This window comes from Pseudochaenichthys georgianus, chromosome 1 (genome assembly GCF_902827115.2).
Source record: "Pseudochaenichthys georgianus chromosome 1, fPseGeo1.2, whole genome shotgun sequence".
NCBI lineage: Eukaryota > Metazoa > Chordata > Actinopteri > Perciformes > Channichthyidae > Pseudochaenichthys > Pseudochaenichthys georgianus.
In genome coordinates, this window is record NC_047503.1 from 21,060,544 (window position 1) to 21,086,961 (window position 26,418).

Below are 26,418 nucleotides of genomic sequence, written 5' to 3' on the forward strand. Positions count from 1 at the left end.
TTTAGCTTTTGGCGGAAGGCAGCGACTCAAACAAACGAATCGTTTTGTGGGAGGAATCAGTTCATCTCGTTCACTTCAAAGATACGTTCAAAAAGAACGAATTGTTCGCGAACGACCCATCACTACTCTTTTGAGAGCCATGGAATGAGCAGCCATGCTCCTTTATTGACTTATTTGCAGTCCACTGACATTCAAACGGAGTGAAACTATAAACAAAGAAGTTACAAGGCACTTAATGATCTCATACATGCAAATGTAACATACACTAGATTAACACATAGGACCGTTAAGTGTAAACAAGGTAAATATAGCTAATTCTTTCACACACAGTGACGTCACGAGCTACCCACAATGCAACGTGCGCCATATATATATATATACAAATACGCCATTTTCCTGGAGGTGCTAATATCCTGGAGGTGCTAATATAAACAGCTAGCTAACATAGCCAGGCAGAGCGCACTAGGTTTTTTTTCTGAATTAACGACCGAAGAAATCGCTGCATGTCTTCGGATTACATCTCTGGACTTGAGGGGTGTGCTCTAGGTCATTACCAGCATAAACTAGAGCTGTGTGGGTTGTCCGATTGCCCTTACAGACTGCCTGCAGATGTATGGAAAAACGACTCTCGAAAGTGGCCTTCGTCGATTTTGGCAGCATCTACGTCTATCTTCTGGAAACACCAGGTGAATACCCCACTTGTCACAATAATATTATCATGCTAATGCATATATGTGGTATTTTAGAGCTGACTATATTGATTAAGGCAATAGACTATGATATTCTGCTTGCACCTCACGTGAAATGGCGCATACCGGAAGTACGGTGTCGCCCTCTGCCCAAAACCTGTATGTGTGTGTGAAAGAATGCTGGCTAGCATGTATACAGGCTAGTATGGCTAACGCTAGCATGTATGCTAACGCTACCGTGTATGCTAACGCTAGCGCGAATGCTAACGCAAATGCTAGCACATTTTCTCATTGTGTTTAAACATCTCCAAATGTCATCACATAAACACAATACATGTTACTAATCCTTACAGTGTAAGTGTAGCAGTGGTTCTCAAACTGTTTCTGTCATTCCCCACTTTGTACAGGTCTCTTAAAATGTTGAAGTTTAATGCATCAATCTGGTGCACTTTGAGCCCACAATGAATTCATGGATACAGCTCTCAACACTCATATGAAAGGGAGATGTATAAGCCTCGCTGCCCTGCACGCCTTTATTTTCTCCTGCAAATCATTTACATTTTAATTATTCTTATCTTATGTTACCGAGTTAGCATTCTTTCTTTTTATTTATGCATATTTTACCAATCACTCCCCTTTTAAACTGTTTTTGTTTACTGTCCTATAGTAGCCTACACATTAGAATGATTTATGTGGGTGTGAGCTGTGGGTGCATAAAGTGCATATCATGAGACGAGAAGAAGAAGGGATAGATTGATGGAAAGTTACCGTAGAGACAATCAACAAAGAGACGAGTGAGAGGGTGAACAAACTTGAAGAGAGAATTAAATGAATGGACAAGCAAGAGAGATAGTGAATTAATGTAGGATAGAAAGGAAGATATAGAGAGAGAGAGTGAAAGAGTTGATACAAAAAAAAAAACCAGGAGGACTGCAGGAATCCTGAGAGGATCTGTCAGCTCTCGTTGGCTTTGATTTTAATGGAAGCAAGCGCTCCTCTACCTCTAACCCATTTGGCTCTAATTCCAGCGCAGCTTTCCAAACTTTTTAAACTTTAATGACCCCTTCTTAAGTGCCAGTTGCTGACAACATTGATTTGGCTTTAAGCCTCGCTGTCCTGCACGCCTTTATTTTCTCCTGCAAAATCGACAGAAACATCTATTTTCTGCCATCCTCCTCCACCTCCTACTCATCCGATCCTCCTTCTATCCTCCGTCATCCGCTCTCCTGTGTTCATTTGATGGTGTCAGCGGTCGGGGAAAAGCTTGTATGAGAACGGATACAAATAAACACTATTTGGATAAGCCTTTCTGTTTAGGGGTGGAGGAATTTCCACCTATTTCAAACGGCTGTGTTGGTAGACAGGGAGATGATACATTCGTTGCAGACAGTGGGTGAGATGTTTTTTTGCACTGCACATAAATGAAGCGGTAGCCTATCTGTTTAAACATATAAGAAAAAGTTACAAGTGTTTTGCCTTTTACAACTTTTACAAATGTGTTTATTTTCTGCAAAGTTACCATTGCTGTGCTAAGTCGTGGCACTTTTCAGACTAAACAGCATCTTGTAATGTTTCCATCTCTGAATTTGCAGTTGATAATACAATACAAAAAATAAAATTATCTAATCTGTGACTTTGGCTATAGGCAGTGGATATACTGTATGTCTGTTGCTGGGAATGCTACTTGTCTTATACACCATTCAACGCACATGGCAGCAATTTAAAACCATTATAAGTTGGGAAACCATTAGTTTTCCAGGAAAAAAAGCAAAAATGAACACTAGATTAAGAGTTAGCAGTGGGAATCCTGCCCTTCCCGCTGATCAAAAAAGGATAGCTCCCACAATCCTTGCAGAGTTTGAGAAAGCAGGAACAACTGTCATAAATAATCGACTTATTATAACTTGACAGGTAAGCAGGGTGGTGCTCTAGTCTAGACTGTAGTAGGATCAGTCAATAGTGTAAAAACATTTAACAGTTTAATTGTTATTTATATAAGTTAAGTTGCTGGCGCTCAATTGAATCACTTAATACAAAAGACTGAGTCCACATTATTTTTGGGAATATGAAGACAGCTTTCTAACAGCTTGCACACAATAGAATAATTATGTTGTTAAATATAATTTATGTTACAATTGATTGTGCAGTGAAAATGTCTAACATACCATACATGCAGGTCTGAACAATTAGTAAACTGTTGGCAGTAATTGTCCTACCTATTCCGGCAGGGGCGGACTGTGACTAAAATTCAGCCCTGGAAACTGACCCAGTCCGGCCACATGAAATGTCAAATGTTAGAAATCCGCTCTTTATTATTTAAAGTTTTACGTCCGATTCGCTCCTTTTTTCCTCTCTGTACACAGCTCCAGTTTGGGCATTGGCCTGTCATCAGATTTAATTTTTAGTTGCTGCTGTAGCGGAAGTTTAGTAAAATTATGTTTGATGAAATACTTCAAATCTCCACCCTCCATAATTGCACTTGCTTCAGTTGCTTGCTACTTTCTAAGGGCGGTGATAACAGTTACAGTACGACCTGAAGTTGATGCGATTTGATTGGATTGTGAGGGAAGCCAGCCGCCTCTGGATTGGTCTTGGCATGGCCCTGACCAATCACAGGTTGGCAGGGGCATGATGTGAGCCTCATCTGATTTTTCAATCCCTCCTTTTTTTCACCAACGGAAGCCAATTTCGACTAGCCTCCTCTCGCAACAGAGAGTGCAATCTACTGTTTCACCATAACATCTAGAGTGGCGCTGTTTCACTCTTTGTAAAATACTAAAATACTCAATGTGAATGGGGGAGAGATGGGCCGGCAGCAACACACAGCACAGAATAATTACCGAAACTAAACAAAGTGTTTTTATTTATTTATTAAAATGATAACTACAATGCAAAAAAACAGGGGAAGCCTGGCTTCCCTTGGCCTCCAGGAGAAAACGCCACTGAGTTGAAGGGATAATTCTCACCCACCTCATGCTCTTGCCCTGCACTTGTATGTGCCAGTTGAGTTGGTTCTTACAGCAGCTCAACTCTGTCCCTCATCATGAACGCAGGAGGCTAGCTGTAGTGGCGTCGCCTGGCCTGGGCATTCGTGTGCTTGTGTCATTCAAGCTCGGCTCTGTGTGTGTGTGGCAATAGCGCATTCAGTGTGATCGAGAGAGAGAGAGAGGGGCCCCGTCTCAGGTCGACTATTTTCATTTCCTCGGTCCTCGGTCTCACCGGAAGTTGATTTGTCTGCGCCATCTTTATTACCGTCCCATGGCTCTTATTTTTGCTGGAGGACCGAGGATCGAGGATCGAGGATCGAGGAGCGATATTGGATGAGCGATAACCGAGGAACCACCAGACCATCCTCCGATGAAATCCTCAGATACTCGCCCCGCCCCCTTACTGTGTATCGCTCACTGATTGGACGATGCAGTGCATGCACTGATCTGATGCTTCTTGACATGAGAGCAGTTTCCCAGCGGAGTGAAGAAAATACATGAACCTCACGGGAGTCACTCCTCAGTTTATACCGTGTTTTGTTTCAATTAATGTATCATTTAGTTACACATATGTGATATATCTGAACAACAACGTGGTCAAAAATCATTTTCTTCATTTATTGGAAACATTTTCATGATCGCTTTTTTCGTTTTACATTTTCATTTATTGTCATTTCCATTCAGTCAGTCATTAAGTGCTATTAAAATGTTAATGTGATACATATCCAAACAAACAAACAAACAAAGTGTGCAATCCAATGAATGTTAATCTAACTGGGTTTTGATAGATAATCTCTTTTTCTTCTCTCAATTATTTTATTTCTATTGTGCACTCTAATCAATATTAATCAAACTATTGTTCGTTTATACATTTTCTCGTTCGAATCCTCTAGATGATAGGAAAGGAGGTTTCAAACTTCCTTTATAACCTCCTTTAGCTTAGGAACCAATGGACCTCCCTAACCGAAAGGAGAGGAGAAAATGCTGCCCCACAATGCCTTGCAGCCGCAGCATTTGACGTCACACAACAGTCGGCCGTTCACGGACACAAACGATTATGACGGAGAAATTATATCATGAAAGTTACGGTGCTTATTAAGCTTTTTAAAACATATGTGGTAAGTTGCCAAAGTGCTTTGTTTTGAACGTTCATCAGTATTATAATCAAAAAGAGAAATATGAACGTTAGTTTTTACTGAAATTATCAAATAAAGTCAACATTTCACTGAGCTGTGTGGGGTTTGTTCAACTTTTAAAAGATGTTTGAATGGTGATGTACACAGTGATAGATGTTAAGGACTAACGTTTATAATAAATACATTTGTATTGATTTTAAGATATTTTCATAGTTCATGCAATCACACGTATTGGGATCATTTGTATTAATGTGGACCGGAGGGAGAGGGTGGTGAGCATAAGTTTCACTTTCATTTTTTATTTCAATTCCAACTTTGGTCATGAAGAATATGTTTCTCTGTTGTCCACGTTCATAAAGCATAACACAACAGCATCAGAGCACGGTGCAGAGTCTCTAGATGAGTTTACAGTAGTCCCTCCTTCTTATTATACATCCATGTTGTAGTCCGCTATAGAAAACTGTAGTTTCCTTAGTTTCCCCACAGCAGCAGACGCACAAAATTACGTCCGCTGGCGCATCATAAACACGTTGGATAGTGAAAGTGCATTCGGATTCTCTAAAGTACCGCAGTCTCTTCTCCTAAATCCTAGTAGATAGGGTTAGAACTTAGGAGCTGATTTTTAAACTATCCGAACGCAACCCATGCTTCCCTGGTGGGAGGGACTAGACGCAGGGAAACGACGCAAGTGAGGGACGCAAGGATTCCACTTAACCGACCTGAGACGGGGCCAGGGAGAGAGGGAGAGAGAGGGACCGTGTTGTTAGCATCTGGTTAGCTAGCTGCACTAACGGACATAAGGAGCTGTTTGTTCCACAACAATCTGGAGGATGGTCCTCTCCTCTCAGACTGAGAGACTCAGGTGAGCTAATAGTCCGCTTCTCTGGTGCGCACCAGATGACAGTTTGTTACATTGTTTCATTTTTCAGAAGGTTCGGTTTGCGTTCACACGGGAAAAACTCAAACGGACTATAAACTTTAAACACAAGTCATGTGCACGGAAATGCTGTTCAACCATTGGTCAGACATTAAGGGGGTAAAAACGCAAATCCCGGCAATTTCTACCGGAGCCTCCGCCATGGAGCATCGGCACTTTCGGCAGGTTATTCTCATGTTGCTGTTAATCTGGAGATCAACAGACACTAGCGGCCCGCGCATATGATTATATAATCAGACAATGTCCGTTAAAAAATATTATAACATAATACTGCAGAGACGTTCTGCAGTAAGGAGGGGCGTTTCACCGACGACAGGTGTTCTTACTTTTATGTAATTTACGGAGCATTTTTACTTTACACAACACTGTTCAACACTTCATTCTGCTTCACTCTTTAAATGAACAACCGCGGATGTCTTGAAAGACTCTTTTGCTAAAGATTTTTGAAGACATCCGCGTTCTTGTGACACGTAAATACTACGCTTCCTATGTTTTGGTGCGGACTGCGTTCACACCAAGCGGCAAACTCTGGGGAAGAGCCGGGAAGCCAATACGGAAGTGCCACACACTGCAGTTCATATATTGGCCGATAGGCGATGGCTGCAGAAAGGAGCAATTTCCATAGACCCCCATGTTAAAATGCCCAACTTTACAGCAGAAAAAAACATGTTTCTCTCCCTGGCTCCATACATTTTTATTATCGATATAGTTAGATTCCACCTTCATGATTATGGATCTGTGAGTGAATTGTTTTCTAACGCGACCTTTTTATTTATATTAGGTCTTAAAGTTTGTGCATAAATTAGGGCGTGGTCACATTGAGTGACGGCTCTGTCAAGTGCCTGCCGCTGTTAGCTTCTTGTCTCTCTGCTAGCTGCTCCGTGAAGCTAGCTACAGGGACTCTGCCTGCTCAGCTCATCCAGGAAACACAACTTGTAGCCGGCCGTAGTTGTTTGTTCTTCATGCTTATATATCGGACTATTGTGACTTGCTCTGCGGTTAAAACAGACGGTGCATGAATGCGGTAAGTAAAATGCGAGTGCTTTATTTATGTGTTAATGATTTTAATCAGCTACGTAATGAATGGTAAGGCTTGGGTTAGCATGTAAGCTAGTGGTAGCTACATCGGTGCTAACGATGCTAATTTTAGCCTCCAAGTTAAAATCATAGACTGTATATATAAAGGTTAAAACGAAATAGACAAGTGTTAAGCGTTAAGTGGGATAATACTGTTGAACAAACGGCTTCTGTTTGAGGTTGATAAAATAAGGTTACATCCTTGTAACTTAGAGATATTTTATTATGTAGGTAGAACTGGATGCATGTAAGGTTAATTTAAATTGGCTATGCTAGAGTATGTAGACAAGCTAATGTCGAAGTAGTGTATGTGAAATCAACCTCACAATAAGATGTGTGTATATTACAATTATTAATGTCATATTTCAAGATGATTACTTAGATATTACAATATGGTTGGTTGAGCTGGAGTTCATTATCGAGCTTACACCTTAACGTCACAGTCATCTGAGGAACGAACCCAAACCTTGTTGTTTTTATTAATTGCATTACCAAATGGGTATCACATAAACAGTAAGCATTGGTAACACAACTTCCAAAGTTACAGTAAAATAAAAAGGACCCTGACTCGGACAATACACAATCCAACATGTTCAACAGAAGAGAATCAGTTATATTGTTTGTACACATGGTACTTTACATATATATCTGTTTGTTTAAGGTGTCCAGGTGATGCAGACAGGCTGGACCAGAGAGTGAGAGACAGAACTGGACTCCTCACAGCAGTGAACTTCAGCACAGGTACTAAGACTCTTTTTTCATACTGTACAAAGAATCAAGAAAGATATTGGTTTAAATAAATGAAGTATTGACTTGAATACACTGATATACATTCCATAAACAATACTAAATACCAGATCACCTACACATCAGTTAAGTTGAGGGTTTATTCCATGCAAAAAGTTACATTTAGATATTTAGCAATATGACTTTGTCAGCTTTCTAATTTAATGTATTGAAGGCAAAGATATTTAACACAGTGAGTACTGCTACTATTTATCTCTCAATATTGTCTGTAAAAACGTGGTAAAAGTTATTCTTTCAGTGAGACAACAGAGCAAGCTTCTACAGTTGCACTACGTTTTGTAACAGTTAAATATTATTTTGATAATAACATATATTTCAATGTTGATGAACTTCATACTGTTCATTCATAATCTGATTGCTCACTGTTAAAATACAATTTTTTTTTTACAATTACAAAATAATTATATCTACAGCCCCTAAACACACAAACACACCGCTTTCATAAATAACACACTTGTTCTGCAATAATATGTTTTATGTTTCCTGTCATTTTTGTTAGGAAAGGACATGCCTGAAAGACACGACATCTTCTCCTTCTCTGAGGGTCAAGAAGAACATCCAAGAGGATCATTAAAAGCTGATGCTATGAGATCTTAAGACCAGTACAGGACATTCACTAAGAAACTACTTTTATTGTAAAAACAGTCAGCTGATCGAATGCAGCTATTTCCACATCTACACTCCATCAGCTGATTATTTCTATTTGCCTCACTTTATGAGCTTCACATCACTTGTGCCTTGTACCGCAGAGTTTGCAACGTCACAAATAAATGGGGCCAATCTTCAGTCAGATGTGAATGTGTAATCTAACATTTTCAGTAAGAATAATGGACAAAAGGAGTGCAAATACAAATACAATTTATTGAAATGTGAACCAAAAGTTAATCAAATGTTTTAAATAAAAAGCACATATGGACAGAAGGTGTAAACCTATTACATGTATAAGTAAACACAGTTAGTCAAATAACGTGACAGACTAGGCCTGTGCAGTTGGTATCAGCTTTGCCCAGCATGGACTCCTCCATCAGCCCTGGTCCTCCTCGCAGAGGAAAGACCCTCAGTCCTCTCCAAACCAACAGACAGGACGTCCATCACACGGAGGTTTCTCCCTGAAGTCTCTGCAGCTCTCTGGACACCATGCTGTCTCAATCCGTCCACACTGAATATGAGAGGGGGAAAATGAAAATAATAAATACTTTAGACAATAAGAAACATAAAGTTGACTGTTGAGTTGCTCCGTTTTTTTAGATTGTCAATACTATTACTGTATAACTAATATCTCAGGTTAAGAGGCACCTTCAAATAAAGATTGGTCTTTAAATAAATGTTGTCTTTTGAATTGTTTGTCTGAAGTCAAGGATCTAGAACTGGTACTTAGTTTTAATGATACAGTCTGGTTATTATGCTGTTTGGAGGAGGCCTCACAGGTAAGAGCACTAACTAGCTACCATCACATGTACCTTAGCTTGACTTAAATGTATTAAACGTATAGTTAAGTGATATCAAAATATAAATAACTAATGTCATGCAAACATTAATATTTGCTTGATTCCAGTGTTGAATTTAGCACAATTGCATAAACGTTAAGGGGTTTTAAGATTCTGAAGTATTATGCTAAAAACTCAATAACTTAGATTATTATTTATAGTTTTGCTGAATAGTTTCATGTCCGCTTACCTTAGAAACGTAAAATGCGATGGCAGCGTGCAGATGGGGAGCATGTTAGCTTAGCTTGGTAGCTTCAGCTAGCTCTGGAACTTCCAGCTCGGTGGCAGCAGGTCCCGCCTCGGCTCCGCCTCAGCTCCGCCTCTTTGCCCTTATTTGGAGCAGGCTGGAGAAGGCGGGAGTTGAACTCTGACGTCACTGTTGAGCCGTTAGTGGCCGACTCCGCCTACTAAGGGCTTCACGGCAACTCTGCAGAATCCTATGGGTGACGTCACGGACCCTACGTCCATTTATATATACAGTCTATGGTTCACACCAGTAATGAACCGATCCAGAGTTCGCAAGCAAGCGCTCTGAGACCACCTATTTTAGCGGACCAGAGTCCGGTTGTTTAGTTCACTTCAGAGGTCTCGGACTGCGTTCACACCGACCCAAATGAACCGCACCAAGCGGCTAAACGCACCAGGGTTAGATTCAACCGGACTATAAAAGTCTGGTGTGAATGCGCCGTTATCTCAGTGGGTCTCAAACGGTTTGGTCACAAATTATTCAAAAGATTATTTCCGTGGCACACCTTCATATGATCATTATAGTCTATATGGCAGTAAAACAAGAATAGAGTTTAAAAGGGGAGTGATTTGTAAAATATCCATAAAGAAAAAGAAAATCTGTTTACAGTTCTGTTTCATCTGGGTGTTGAGAGATGTATCCATAGATCTCTTAATGTTGCTCTCAAAGTGCACCAGATTGATGCTTTTAACTTCAATATTTAAAACAAATCTTCCTGGGGGAGCATCCCCCCGGACCCCCCGAGAGAAGGTGAGGTCCGCCCCCCACTCATAAAAAATAGCACTTATTCCTGCCTATATGCCGTGAGCTGATTATCGAGCCTTCATTGTAACAGTCGCGGGCGTACTGTGTGTGCGTGTGGGGAGTGTTGCAGTAGAAAATTCCACTGTAGCGCTGCGGCTGCCGCCACTGTGGGCTAAGCCCCGAATGTTTTCAGGTCCAGGCGACGCCCCTGGCTGGCAGTATATCTGAACTTGCGTCCTCATCATTCTCTTCATCATCTTGCACTTGTTCTAAGCTGCTGATGATAGTGCTTGTAGCAGCGCTGCTGCCAAAAAGGTCTGTCAATTTGCGACATTTATATGCTTCACCTGCGAGTGACTTCACCTTTATTTCTCTTACCTTCTCGGCCCCACCTTTTTCTTTTCGTTTTCTTTAATTTGTATCCATGTTTTTTCATTCTCCCTGTCGGCCGCGGGGGTGACAAACCCCTTCTCCTCGTGTGGCCGGTCTTTTTTCTTCTTTGTGTGTGATTTTAACAGATAAGAACCACACAACTGCATTAGCGGCCTCTGTCGCCCTCTGTCGGCCGTCAGCGCAACTTAAATGATGACGTTAAACACATTTTTTTTTTTTAAAGGACCGGCCGGCCGTCAACGGCCCTTGATGACCGGCCGTTCTGTGGTTCTCCAGATTCTACAGATGGCCAGTCCGCCCCTGTATTCCGGTCATGGTCAGGACAAATCTGTATATCTGCCAGGAGCATGCAGAGTTCGATGGGGTTAAAAAAGGGCATAGCTGCAGGAGGTGATGTGAAATGATAACGTTTTATTGAACTGCATATAATGAATCAAGGAAGTGTTAAATCTAGCAGTGAGACGGTATCAAAATGATATGTAAACATTTATAGGAATTCAGGCTAATATACCAGTACCGTATCTTGATATTGTATATTGATTGATCAGTAGCTCGTCAATCGGGGCATCCCTAATATCAATCTTCATGTAAGTTCCTTGTGGTCCAGCTCGACAGGGGTCTCACTCTTTACTGTTTAGAACGCAGTTTGACATCAAGTCTTAATTATATTTGACAGTTTGATTGTTAAAGTTAATCACATGAATAAGAGTTATAAGATCACAAATGCATTTATTCTAGGACATGTTGAGCTGTATTTGAGTTCTACCTAAGTGAACAGAGGTTTTTCATTTATTCATAGTTCTGTTCTATCTGGCCAACGGGTGCCATCGTAGGGCTGGTGAGGTTTGTCCTTCATTTTTTCCAAGTCTCTCCAAGGTCCCACCCCACAATCCTTGTTACAGACTGTTTCGTGCTATTGTTCACCATCAATAAGGGGACATCTATGTATGCAGGAATGACATAGGAAGAGCGTGAGAGAGAGAGAGTAGATGAACAAAACAGCCGGAGACAAAATAATACATGAAACAGAGGGAGAGAGAAAGAACGAGATGACTGAAAAGAGGTAACAATTGTAATCCCCTCCCTGTTCCTTGGGAAGTGACAGCCAGAGTGATGTATAACCCTGGCAGTGGAAAGTTAATTAGATAGGCTGGGTTACTAAGAGATGAAGGACTGTGAGGCTGAGAAGGAGAGGCGGGGGGCGTAGGGATGAGAAGAAGATTTAGAAGAAGACAGTTAAAATAACAACCAAAAGAACAAAAGAGAAGGGTAGAAAGGGAGATGGTACGAGATGAGAGGAGTTAGAGGCAAGAAGGAAGAAAGTAGAAAATGGGGGAACATGGGAGAGAGATATGACAAGTAGAGAGGTAACATGGAAATGTGAGAGGAGTGACAGGGAAAGGAGAAGGGAAGTTTAAATAAGAGGCAAAGGGTCTTATTCAGTCAAATGGAGCCATAACAATATGATTGACACACACACACCACAATGCAAAAAGGCAACCACAGCTGCAAACCCCAACATGAATTATAACAACTGTCCCTCTCTGACAGCGGCACCCCTTGTGCTCGGCTGAAGGACACACTTCAATATGTCATGAGCACCGCTGAGCTGGTGATTTCTGCCCTCCATAAAGGGAAGTGCCTGACATGGACCATAACAACAGGATAAAAACAAATCCTGTCAGACCTTCAGACTCAGGCAACTAACTGCCCCCAAAATGATTTCCTTAGAAGACACTACCCAATCTTTGGAACAAGGACTCACCTTGAGTTTTAAGTACTTCCTCTACTCAACCTCCTATCCAACTACCAGTAATACCATTATGATGAAAAACTCTTCTATTAAGAGCAGAGGTTGCGCTAGACTTTTTCACTGCCCGTCATTTTGACGGACAGGATTGTCACGTAACGTCCACACGGCAGCGTCGTGTTGAAGCTTACCGGTGGGCGTGTCTGGCATGGACCAACAACCAATCACATTAATCTCCCGTCCCGGACACACAAGCACACGGTTTGATTGGCTAGAGCTTGTACTGGCACGTCATGCTTTGCCGAACTGCATTGTGGTTCTGTCGTGTTGCTTTGCCTCCATTGCTTTGCACGCTCGTGAACTGTTAGCGCCACTGCACCTCGCGGGAGCGCGCACGGCAAAATTCACAGACATTTAAATGATTTGTACGGCAAAGTTAGGTTTGGAAACTATATCATTTCCTTTTAGGCGGACATGCATAACACGGCATAACACCGGAGCCTCGCTGCGGTGAAACTTTGGCACTGTTCCGAGTCTGCTTTCAGATTGTTAAGAAAAATCCGTCATAGACGGAAAATATTCGGTTAACGCGACCTCTGATTAAGAGTAATCCTGCACATAACCTGATATGAAGTCCAGTGTTTTTGGACCCACCTAATTGACTGACACCCTACATACTTTGATACTACTTTCTACTTCCTGGTTCTCGATTACTTGGATTATATACAAATTGATTCTGTGGGATATATTCAAATGTTTATTATTAATTGAGTATGACAAAAGCCAAGTATATGTTGTTTTGCATGACATCCACAGCTTCAAGGTTGTGAAGTACTTTAACAAACATGTGGGATGGAGATTTACTAATTTTAAAATAATTGTTGACTGATCCGTTGCAGCTTGGATGATAATACATCAATCCACCTGACACACTAATGAGCTATAGATATTGAATTAAAAAATTAAAAAAATTAAAAGTGCCACATTTCCCAACAAATGGAAATACTTCCATGAAATTGCACTTAAGAAAACTTAGTAACTGCACCAGCAGTTGATTGTCTCTATCTAACCATTTCTTTGTTGTGTTAGGTTCATCATTTTTGTGAGTATTTTGTTTAATTTAGTACATCTACATTAAAGGGCAATGCCTTTCTATGCCATTCTGCCTGTATGCAAATAAGTAATATCTTTTAAAAATACACCATATTTGACCAGGAGGTGATTAAGTGTGGAATTTCCACCAAAACATTCTGTCTTATTATTTGATTACAAATAAGCCAGAGGTAAAACATATTTTTGAAAGAGGGCAGGAAATGAGAAATTAGTCTAGACTCGTAGCATTATACTTTTTCTGTTGTTTTCAGGGACTTCTGTATCTATGTGTGTGTCTGTATGTATGTGTGTGTGTGTGTGTGTGTGTGTTTTTGTGCATGACTGACAATGACAGTAAGTGCGAGGTACACGAGGGGGCCATTCTTCTGTTAATTACTGAGTTAATGACAACCCATGCTCCAGCGGACACGCAACATGGCAGGCTGATGCATATACACACATATGCCAACACACGGACACACACACAGACACACACAAGGATAATGTCTACTTCTGTACTCACCAAACGTGGCAGGCTGCTATGCAGAGAGCTTGACAGTGAGATAGCAGGCTAACAATGATACACACACATGGACACACAAACACAGCAGCAGCAACTGACAGGGAACCTCATCAAACCAGCTTTAATGAAGTCACTTCTCCCAAATAGAAATGGGGAAGAAAGGAGGGATGAGAGGAGGAGGGGAGAAAAGGAGGACAAGGTCGCCTGGATTGATGACGCTCATTAGCCTAATAAGGTACTTTAATGAAGCGGCCCAACACTATAGTGTGCCATAGATTCTGAAGACACACACAAGTAAATGCACATGCACACAAACCTCACTATTTTGGTTTGTGTTGTCCCTTGTATTTAAACATAGCTATTTGTTCTATACCTCACACACACCACAACAGAGACTCATACATGACCTGTATTTTAAAAAATAAATAACATAATGATCAATTCATTCTCACACACATTTTCACTTACAAACACAAGCCCCAGATGTCAACACACTCACCTCTCCTTCTGAGGACTGCAAGAGGAGGTCTTTCCTACAAGACGCTGTGAAGTCTCCCACTCCAGCGTTGACCTCCACCCCTCTGGGGGCCTCCAGGGTCAGGGTGCGAGTTGGTGACTCCAGCCTGATAACAATAAACACACTTTAGTCATGCTGAAAACCTGGAAAATACACTTGCAGACACATAAAGTGAACAGATATCTGGGTTTTGGCCTGATGCTCGAGCTACCATTCGACTATTACAACAGGATTAATAATGAATTGACAGTGTTCTCAATCCCCCTGCTGCTCAATCAAAAGCAGAATAAGGCTATGGTTGTACAGGTAAAGCTAGAATAACAAAGGGAAAACCAAGACTCTCTGAGTCAATGTTTAGTCATGACAAAAGACCTCCGTGGAGTATACCCCTCTGGAATTACATGAAGCAAAACATAAAAAAGACATGCTGCTTCTTGAATACACTATTTAAAACCAAAATAGTTAATTAGTAAATGCATATTTGTTGCATGTTTCATGTCTTATTCGTGTTGGATTGTTTCCAAATAAGCAAATTTGGTTACAGTGACTTCTATGAAAATAGAACCTCTCAAAATGACATATAATCATGCAATTAAAATTGTCTGTATAAGCCAGGAATATATCAACACCACAATGTTCTTAATAAATGAATTACTGTAATTCAAGATAATTTAAACAACCTATCTATAACTGGCTAAATAAACTGATTTTAAGGTTCTCAGTGACATGATGGGCACTCTCAGGGATTCTGGCTCAACAACACAAAGTGATGTTGGGAATTGTTAACGGACAAAAAGCTGATTGCAAGTTGAGTGACACTTTTATTCAAGAACAACTGAGTTTTCATTCATATTTTAACCGTCATGTTTTACTTTGTCCTTCATAAAACCTAAAGGAATGAATATGAAGAATGAAGTATTGTTATACTGCACTGCTCCAAAGAGCTACAGCCATGATTGGCATCATTCCCCTTGGAGCGTAAAGGGTCAGTAACTAAGCCTGCGGCTTAAAGTTGAAAACAATATGAGATGATTAAACAGCTTGGTGGTGTTGGATAAGCACAGGGCTTTGGTCAAGGGCATGTTGGCAACTGAAATAAAAAAAAGAGCACTTTCAGCAAAGCAGACAGAATTACAATATATGAAGAGTGAGTACAACAACATTTTTATTTTATTTAACCTTTATTTAACCAGATAAAAAGCATTGAGATAAAATCTCATTTACAATGCTGACCTGGCCAAGAAGGCAGCAACGTTACACATTTGTACACATAACACAGACATATAAAATACAGAGAACACAACTAAGTAAACAAAAAAAACAAAACGAAAAGCAGTCACTACAGTACATTGTGCACATTTGGGACAGTAAGAAAGGTACTACTTATTACTGCAAGAGCAGCTGGTGGTAAGGACCTCAGACAACTTCAATTTAAAACAGGCTATAGGGACAAGTGCCGTCAGTTTAAGGCGTGATTGAAGGTCATTCCAAGACCAAGGACCATAATAAAAAAGACTCCTTTTTTCAGCCTCAGTCCGCACAGCAGGTACCTGGAACCGTATCCAGGCACTGGATCTGAGGTTCTAAGAGTCACAAACTGGAGCAAATCTGGCACATATGTACAGTGGAAGCTGACCTAAAATGGCTTTATACATTAATAAAACCAATGCTGCATCCTACGCATAGTAAGTGAGGACCATCCAGTTAGGCTATACAGTTTGCAATGATGAGTCCTACTGTATAGAGTGCATTTGATATATATCGCAGTGCAGCATGGTAGAGTGGGTCAAGTTTGGCCAAAATAGTGGGAGAGGCAAATCTATAAATTGTATCACCGTAGTCAAGCTGGGACAGGAATAAGCCAGAGATCAACCTTTTATGGGAAGAAGTTGAAAAACAACATTTAAGTCTATCAAGGAAGCCAAGAGTGCATTTCAATTTCTTAGTTAGAACTTCAATGTGGTGTTTAAAGTTTAGATTTCTGTCCAACCAAAAGCCCGAATATTTGTATGTATCGATAAACTCAACGGAGACGCTATCAAGGGTGTCAATGGAAATGCAAGAGGACGCTGACTTGGGAGCAAAGAGCATTGCTTTGGTTTTCTTACTGTTCAATAGCAGTTTCGAATCAAGAAGCACATGCTGTAACGTGATGAAATCTGTTTTTTAATTAGAAATGGCCATATCCAGAGAAGGAGCACATGAGTATACAATAGTGTCATACATATGATAGGTAGAAAATTGCATCTGATTACAAATATTGTTTACATATAATAAAAAGAGCAAGGGCCCCAAAATAGAGCCCTGTGGAACTCCCTTCTCCAAGGTGACAGGGTCAGAGACAGTACTACCCAACCTGACGCATTGAATACGGTCGGTTAGATAACTCTGAAACCAGCAAATGGCGTTATGACCTAAACGAGACATCAACATAACATTAGACAGAATGTGGTGATCTACAGTGTTGAATACTTTGGCTAAGTCAATAAACAATGCAACACAAACATATGTTGTTATCCAAAGCAGCCTTAATATCGTCTAAGACTTTCAGACTGGCAGTCACAGTACTGTGCTTTGATCTGAATCCAGATTGCATAGAGTTAAGGATGTTGTGTGAATTTAAAAAAAGTTGTTTCTGAGTAGAAACTAGGGACTCAAGAGTCTTTGATAACACAGAAAGATTTGAGATAAGACGATAGTTATTCAACTCAGTGGGATCACCAGCTTTCAAGAGGGCCGATACCAGAGCTTGCTTCCACACAGCTGGCAGTGTGTGAGTGGACAGGGAGAGATTCAAAATATCAGTAACTGGTTGAGCTATAATCTGAGCTGCAATTTAAAAAAAGAAAGGATCTAGGCCGCCAGGCCCGGCATACATTTTAGGATCAATTGAGTGCAAACTGTGTAAGACTTCAGAGACCGAGAAAGAAGCAAAATCAAAAACAGGGGAGTTCATCTCTTGACTATGGCTGTGAGTACGACCATACAGAGAGTCATGACTCTGCTCATCAAAAATGTGACCAGCATTTTTGAAGTGAGCATTAAAGGCATTAGACATACCATTTGTATCTGAAATAAAAGAATCACTGACCTTCCGTTTTTGAGGGAAACTAGAAACCTTCTTGTTCTGCGTGATTTAATTTTTTTCCAGAACTTAGAATGGTCATTAAAACAATCAGTGGTTAAGCTCAGATAGTAATCAAACAGTGATCATATAAGAACAATTGATTTACCATAAGGGTACTTTCCCAACAAGCTTTGTTCAAAGGAACTTCATAAGGTTGGTTTACCAATCCCTATTGAAGCTTGGAGGGAAGAGGTATCAAGCCAAAGGGTATACTGAATTTATGACGTGTGTTCAGTCTGTGGCCAATCAACAGATAGACATAAACAAGCATCAGTGCCTCGGCCAAAGGCACGTTGTCTGGGTGTGACCATACCAAGCTTCCTCTGTAATGTCCTTCAGAAAATGTATATTCTCCTCACAGGCCTTTGGTGAGTAATAATTCTCAATTTCAGGGGTTTCGATCTGAAGAACCAAACATTAGCAAATAGAAAAAAGCTCCCTTGGTCGCAGTGGCGAGCCGTCAGGGCCCTCTAGGCCCTCTGTGAGGGCCTAAGATATTCTAAAAAATAATATTCGAAAACATTACAAAAAAAAACATTTTTTTTTAAATATTTTTTTTTATATGTTTTTGTTGTTACATTTTTCATTAGTTTTACCAACATAACTTGATTTAATTGTATTTAAAATAATATTTCCAACGAAATAAATCCTTCGAATCTGCCTGTTCAGTTTCTGTTGGAATGTGAAGGGTTAAATGCCGTCTCTGCGAGTTATGTGAAGACGGGAGAGCTTGTTGGTCCCTCTCTACATTCACACAGGGCCAGCTCAGAGCCCTAGGGCTCTGGGCCAGCTATAGTAACTCAACGAGAGAGTAATGTCAAATGACAGTACAATTGACCAATCATATCTTCCCTCTAAATGGGCAGGCTTTATTTTCACGGACTTTATGACAAGTTCCGTCCGCTGTGAAGTCTATGCAAGTGGTGCAGTGACGCGTCCTAAAACCCGGAAGTAAGCTTCGCTCGGATTCCCTCTACAGAAAGCAATGGGATTTCTCCATAGGATTTTGGAAAATTAGCTCGAAATAAGGTCTGTGGAAAACGAACCTGTTAGATAAATGCACGTTTTGTTCAGACGGATAATATCCACATGTCTACCCTACTTTTATTATTTTTGAATCATAAATCTAAACGATAGATTTATGATCGATATATTTATGATCGACATATTTATGATCGACATATTTATAATTAGCATAAGTTCGTTCATGATGGCTCACTTCAGTGATAGTGATGACATCGTTGCGATCAGAGGGCCTAGGTATAAAAGTCACGGCTCGCCACTGCTTGGTCGTATTTTTTCCTTGTTTGGCTGCACCCACGTAATGGACATATAAAGACATTTCGGTTCCAACGGGATCCTTTTGCTGTTTTAATTTTCAGGATGTTCGAGTTTCATTCGTTAATCGTTTTTTAGTTATTTAAAAAACGATTCACCTTGAGAAACCATTCAGTTACATGTACTGTAAGTGTTGGGTTTTTAAAATACATCAACTGATTGTTTGAGGTCATTCTATTTGTTCCAAATGCAGATTTATTGGATTTTAGACTATCTTTTCATTAAGTTGCAACAAGTGGAGCAGATTAGGTTTGTCAAGATAATGTCACTTGATCAAAGAAAAATCTTGAAGCAGGCTAGTTTGCATCTGAATGAAGTCATTTTAACCCACTAATTTGCAACTGCTACTTAAATGGATACATGAGGTCATGAGACTAGATTACTTCATTGTGCTGTTGGTTTAATGAAAAGACCTTTACAAATGAAACCATTTCTAGCATCAGTATGTCAGAGTTTTTTGTTCGTCAGAGCTAAATGTAATTTGGGATGAATGCAAAGGTATTAGACTCGCAGAGAAGAAATCAAGTGAGGTGAATTAAAGGTGAAGGAACATTCTCTGCTGTGCAACATTGAGCATCTAAGTGATACAATGAGTGTAGAAAGCAGATAATTCACATTGGGCCTGACCTATTGATCTGTAAAAACTGTATGAGTGTATGCTGCAGAAGTCAGACGTCAAACGTGGAGTCTGAAATTCTGGAGAAGAGTGTAGATATCTAAACTTCAAAAACATACATATCCTTTAGAAAATGTATTATTGCAACATTAACTGTCCCTCTCTTGCTCCATATAATCCGCTTTGTTTGTTTAGTATTTACAGAGCTAGGACTGTGTATGAACACCATATTTTTTTTTTTTGCACACACAATGACAGCTGGTGGACTGTGAGGAGAAACCTGCTGGACTGAAGAAAAGTGTAATGGATTGGAACTACACACTCAAAAGAAGTGACAACGAGAGAACATTTCGTGATGAAATTACACCAACTGCAACGCCAAATTGGGACAGTCACGTGAAGTGGATGCCTTAAGTGTGAGTGTGGGGAAAGTGTGTGAGTGTATGGAGATCAAATATAACGACTGACAGAGCGACAGACAGAAATGAAATAAAAGTGGAAACTATCGGAAATGGCTTCTGTTGTAATAAACGCTACAGGAAGTATCCGTGGCCATAGCCTCATAACAGCTCTTGAGAAAGGTATTACATCACACAGACTAAGGCCATATTTAAGGAAATCTCATCCAATTATGTATTATACTTCGCATGTGCAATATAGAGAGAGAGAGAGACAAATAGAGAGAGAGAGAGAGAGAGAGAGAGAGAGAGAGAGAGAGAGAGAGAGAGAGAGAGAGAGAGAGAGAGAGAGAGAGCATACTGGCCTAGTCAACAGCAGTGATGTGAGGTTCTTTGGCTGGTTTGACAGTTGAGGCAATTACAGTGACGCTGCTGCAGGCTGAAACCAGCTCTGATGGGCAGCCACGCACATACATACTGACTATCTATCACTCTATGTCTCTCGCCCTTCTCTCTCGATATCATCATTGCACTCCCTGTTTGTCTACCCCTCTGTTTGAACTCCGCTGCATGTTCCCTTCACAAACATGCCTTTTATTTACCATCACCCCCACAACACACTCCACTCTCACCAACTGCCTCTCAGAAATAAAAGCATGGATGCAAACAAACTATCTCCAACTGAACAGTGCCAAATCAGACATCATCATCATCGGCCCCCCATCCCGTATCAAAGACATCCAGAATTTCAACTTCACCATTGACAGCCACACTCTATCTCCCCCCCTCACATCCGCAACCTCGGAGTCATCTTCGACAGTCAGCTCAAATTCAACCACCACATAAATCACATCACCAGGACCGCCTTTTTCCACCTCAAAAACATTGCCCGTCTCCGCCCATCACACTCCTCCTCTGCTGCTGAAAACCTGATGCATGCATTCATCACTTCACGACTCGACTACTGCAATAGCATCCTCTACGGCATACCATCCAACCTCCTCAATAAACTCCAACATATCCAAAACTCTGCTGCCCGCCTCCTCACCCACACCCGCTCCTGAGACCACATCACTCCCGTCCTCCAGAACCTCCACTGGCTCCCCGTCCGTCAAATAATCAACTTCAAAGTCCTCCTCATTACTCACAAAGCCCTCAACAATCAGGCCCCCCCCCTACCTCACAGACCTGCTGCACCACCACACCCCTTCCCGCTGCCTCCGCTCATCAGAAGCCAACCTCCTATCCATCCCCACCCGCACCAATCACCGGACCTGGGGGGACAGAGCCTTCTCCGTCGCTGCCCCCTCCCTCTGTAACTCACTCCCCCAACCCATCAGAGACTGCACTGACCTCACCACCTTCAAAAAACTCACAAAAACTCACCTCTTCAATCTGGCTTTTAATGTGTGATTGTTTTTGTATTATTTGACTTTAACTTTAACTATATATTTATTTGTTGTTCCTTCCTTTTCCCTTCACTATATCTGTAAAGCGTCTTTGAGCACCTGTAAAAGCGCTAACAAATTAAATATATTATTATTATTACTTTACTTCTCTCTCCGCATGTTCAAATTGCCAAAATGGAGACATACTGTGTTCGGGCGGCAGACACCCTATCCGTTTTTAAGAGTGCGCTTAAGACCTTCCTTTTTGATAAAGCCTATAGTTAGGGCTGATTAGATTCAGCTCCTAGTTTTGCTGATATAGGCTTAGTTTGTCGAGGGACATCTTACTTCTTCCTTCTCTCTGTCTATACCTGTGTACTCTCATGTTCCGATTAACCCAGCTTCCCCAAATGTCTTTCTTGTTGGTGTCTATATACGCTTGGATCCGGAGTCATGGATGGTCCTGCGGTCCTGTGTCGGATCGCGAGCCCTGGATCTTGAGTCGTGGCTGTGGTCCTGGATCATAGGTCCTGGATGGATATCCTCGTGGATTCATCTTCCTATTATACACACATTTCCAAACATTTGGACTACCTATGTTGCAAATGTATTATCTTTTCAATTTACACACGGCATCTATTGCACGTCTGTCCGTCCTGGGAGAGGGATCCCTCCTCTGTTGCTCTCCCTGAGGTTTCTCCCATTTTTCCCTTTAAACTGTGGGTTTTCTCCGGAAGTTTTTCCTTGTACGATGTGAGGGTCTAAGGACCGAGGGTGTCGTATTGTCATACTGATATTCTGTACAAACTGTGAAGTCCACTGAGACAAATGTAACATTTGTGATATTGGGCTATATAAATAAACATTGATTGATTGATTGATTGATACTGTAGCATATCTGAGCACTTTGCAGGATGTCAATTATTCAGTTAAACTATCAAAAAAAAAGTATTTAGCAAATAGAGCAAACTGTTTTTTGACACTCAAGGGAGATGTTTAATAACGAGCGGGAAGAATATGGAAAAGTGTCCGAGTGGAAGTTTCTATAACTTGGATTTTATAATATGTTAAATTCTTAAACGGCAAGAGAAAATAAATTCTGTTAGTGTCAGTAGTTGGCAAAAATAACCCCAAGAAAAAGGTGGTTGTGTGATGTATTATAGTGAGTATGACCAGGATGAATGGGTTTCATAATAAAATTGCCATGAACATCGATTAACAGTTGAAGAATTGGGTTTGAGGTTTCATACGAGTTTCAACTTGATTAACTTTGGATAATTTATGTGTTATAGGATAGTCTGGAGGCTGTGTATTTTATTGCGGCACTGTGAGTGATGATGGTTTTTAATTTCTGAGTGAATTGTGCTTATGTACCTGAGGTATCAGCATTTTCACATGCTCCTTTGAATTACTTGTTAAGTTGTGGACATTTTGAGGAATGTATATCTTAAACATTTTTTGAGAAAGTATTTTTAGCTAATTCTAGCATGTCAACATACTCAAATAGGATAGCCATTTGTGAACAGGTGAACACTGTGAAACTGCTGGTTGCCATGCCAACATTAGCATTAAGCTCAAGTACCACTGTGTCTAGGTAAGGCCTACACAGACTTGTTAGTATTAAAACAACTTACTACCTACCTCTACCTCTATTGACATTTATATACATTAATCATAAATGTTGTTTTTCCTTTTATGCATACTTTTTCCCCTTTTCTTCTTGCAAATCTCTTTATTGCTTTTAATCATAACACTGTTAAAGTGTTAGCAACTCTCCTACAAAGTCTTTCTAGATGCTCAGAGGCATTCAGAACAACAGAAATGTCGAAAATAAACATATGATGAGATTCATAACTTCTGTATGCAATAGCTGACGGTGAAATTGTCAAATAAATTCAAGGAAAAGCATAACTGTTGGTTGGTAAATTACATACTGGGCCATGTGAATGGAGAAAATCCACATCATTTCCTGCCTCCCGCATGCTTTACCCAGGTGCCGACCCTCACTTAAACCAAATGGAGGATTTCCAGTCTATAGGGAACGCAACAACAGGGCAATATCCTGTTGTGTGCTAAATGTATGACAATAAACTAAAACACATACTTTATATACACAAAGCCACATAATGTTTCTGGTCAGGCCTCCCCATGGTTGTGTTTTCTTTATGTTGTTCATAGCAGGAGCCTGCAGCTGACCTGTTATCTATGCAATTCATTATTATTAGAGAAAGCTGTCTGTCCACCCTTTCTGCTTCCAATTGTCCTATTAATTCTTCCTTTCTCTCACCCCTTTTCTCATGCCAACCCTCACCTTCAGTTTTGACAAGGCCACTTTATACAACGCCATATTTGTCGCACCTGACAAGATAAGCAGGACAGAAATACATCAACATGAAATGGTCTTTATCTTAATTCATTTCTGGGGGGAAACAAAGGAGGAAGGGGAGGGGAGGGTCTTCCTATATTTGAAATGAAACAAAGATAAGAAGAGGGGCAGAGACTAATTTACAGTATGCTAATTTTAAGAAACAGATATCCATCTGTTGGAGATATAAATAGGGAGTTACAGTATAGTACCAGTTTATATATTTCAATGTTAACATGTTATCTTAGTTTGATCTTCGCTCTAATTGTGTCCCATCTGATGGGATACTTTCTGTATTCACCGAATGTATTTCTAATTTGTTTAAATAGTGACTGAAAACAAAAACCTGAACAAGGTATCAGGTTTTTGTTAGAGCTCAAATAATGACGGTGGTCAATCGACACTTCGCCTGGACAATGGACCTAATCTGAGGTAAATGCTTCATCATTTTGAACAACATTTGGTAAAAATGCATTTATCTAGTGATGGTTAAATGTTTTATTGTTCCATTGTCCATTGTTAAGTTCATTTATTTCTGCTTATGCCATACTGCACTGACATTTTAACATCATACTTTAAAACAAAAAGCCCAGGTGATGGCTTTTCAAAAAGAAGTGTCCCAGTCAGACATACCAGTGAGTCAGCATGCACAATACCAGGACAACCAAAATGAAGCCGCCAAATGAAATTCAGCCATCCCTCATTTTATTATTTACACTTTGTTTTCATTTAGACTTATTTGCTTGTATCCTAGGTACTCATACCTCACATTTGATAACAATAATTTGGAGGAATCCGTTGCAAAACACATTTTGAGACCCTTTTGATGTTGAATCTCTAATGTGGCATTTGGGAAATTGTTGCTTTTGAAACTTTAAACTATATGATCAAAACATCGAGATAAATACGTTGTTTATGCTTGTCTCTACACCCTCCTAATTTCAGCAAACAGTGAACCACAACTTTTTAAGAGGCTATTACAGCTATTGCCTTTATGTGAATGGCTTAGAATTTCTCTATTATAATACTAGGGTGGTTCCCTGCAGAAACCTCCAGAATCACAACTTCTGTCAAACACATCCACATGATGCTATTATGGTTGCATAAACAAATACATATCAGCATTTCAGTGATATCAGGAATATCTCATTTAAAACAGCTTGTTCCTTAAGGTCATAACTTCTACAAGCTTGGCTCTATCTGTAGGTGTGGAATTAAATAGCATTATTTCAAAAATAAATTACTTCATTTGGTATATTTTTGAAAGCAGTGTAGGAGACTTTGCAAAAAATGCAGCTGGAAATGAAGAAATGTTGGCTTTTTAGGGTGATTTATGTTTCCCAGAAGACTTGGCTGACATTCATCCTGCCCTTTTCCTCTTCAGAACCATTGAAATCCAAACCACCTTATCGCCACCTTGCCATTTGGTGACGCAAACCTTTAACCTTTTCACGCTAAATGCTTCGTCACCTGCCTCAGTGCCCCCACTGCCTCCTTCCAACCCCATCCAATAGGCACCTTAAACACTTTTTACATTTTAAAAAGGTGTTACTGAATGATGCATTGAAACAGGACTAAAACAGGTAAAGTGACAGCCTTCGACTTTTAGAGAGCTAAATCAAGACAGAATGCTGAAATATGGCATTTCTAAAGCTTCCCCGACTTTTGCAGTGAGTTTGGGTCTGTTTGGGGAGAGTAGCGCAGTGTGTTTAAATCGCCCCATGAATTCTGCAGGTGTATTAAAACAAAAAAAGAGAAAGCCTTGGGCTGTTTTAAAAAGTCATAAAAATCCCTGCTGAGTTACTGAGGTGGGACAGGGGAGAGTCAAGGTACATTAGAGGTTTGTCATTGTGGAAAGACTGTGTGTGTATGTTCGTGCTTTTCAAAGAGAGCAAGAGACTGAAGTTTGTGGGTGCATGAGTGCGTGGGCTTGCAGGTGTCCACATGCTTGGAGTGAATGTACCTCAGCGACTATGGGTGCTTAAATTAGAATTTCTCGCAACAAATATAGGTGGCAGTGTGAAAATGTTATCAGTATGTAAGCATCATATAGTGTGTTAGAGTTCTCATTCATAACACTCCGTTCGATGTCTCACTATGGGATGCGCCTCATCGCGGAGCAAATAGAAGCATCAATCTCATTACGCCAATCCTGATTGGCTGGTGATCTTGACGTCAGCGTCAGGGGGAATCACCCCCTATAAGTAGCTTGCGCCACAACGCATGCGTCACTCAAACACCTCTTCTCGCTTCAGAGCACATCTCACAGTAGCCGGGCAAGCTTCACTGTCCACAGACTGAACCCAAATACCCATTTCGGTCGACGGGCGCTAGCCGGCTACTCCTTCTGCTTCGCAGGAAGACGGTTACTTAAAAAAATCGACCTCGCCCTTCTCTACGAGAAAGTAAGGTAGGTCCAATTTTTTCAAGCTAGCAGCACACCTGTTGCTAGCTCGCTCCCTCTCTACCGACACCACGGTAGCGAGGAAGTTTTTCTTTTCTCTTCTTCACGGAGGGGAAAAGGATTTAAAAAGGAGCATACTGCCACACCAGTCAGTATTCTCCGGGAATAAAATACCCACACCGTCCTTTTTTCTCCGGATTATGGACAAGGTGGTAATACCTTTTTTCCCGTCCCACCTGTCGAGAGTGGGCCCTATCCACGCCACGAGGCGACAAAGATGGACGCCCCTCTCCCTCACACCAGACTCTGCGGCTGCGGGTTGAAGATCTCGGGCACAGACACACACCAGGTCTGTTCGTCCTGCCTCGGGCTGTAACACGCCTGAGGTGCTATCGA

General features: G+C 40.7%; 1 protein-coding gene across 1 annotated transcript in view; it reads right to left on the minus strand.

The window, feature by feature from the left end:
- The window catches only part of LOC117440777 (zeta-sarcoglycan), a 568,571-nt gene that overhangs the window by 20,821 nt on the left and 521,332 nt on the right, over positions 1-26,418 (minus strand). Inside the window, exon 7 of the mRNA XM_034077045.1 lies at positions 14,369-14,492. Within this exon, the coding sequence (XP_033932936.1) occupies positions 14,369-14,492 (124 nt within the window). The remainder of the gene's footprint in view (positions 1-14,368; positions 14,493-26,418) is intronic.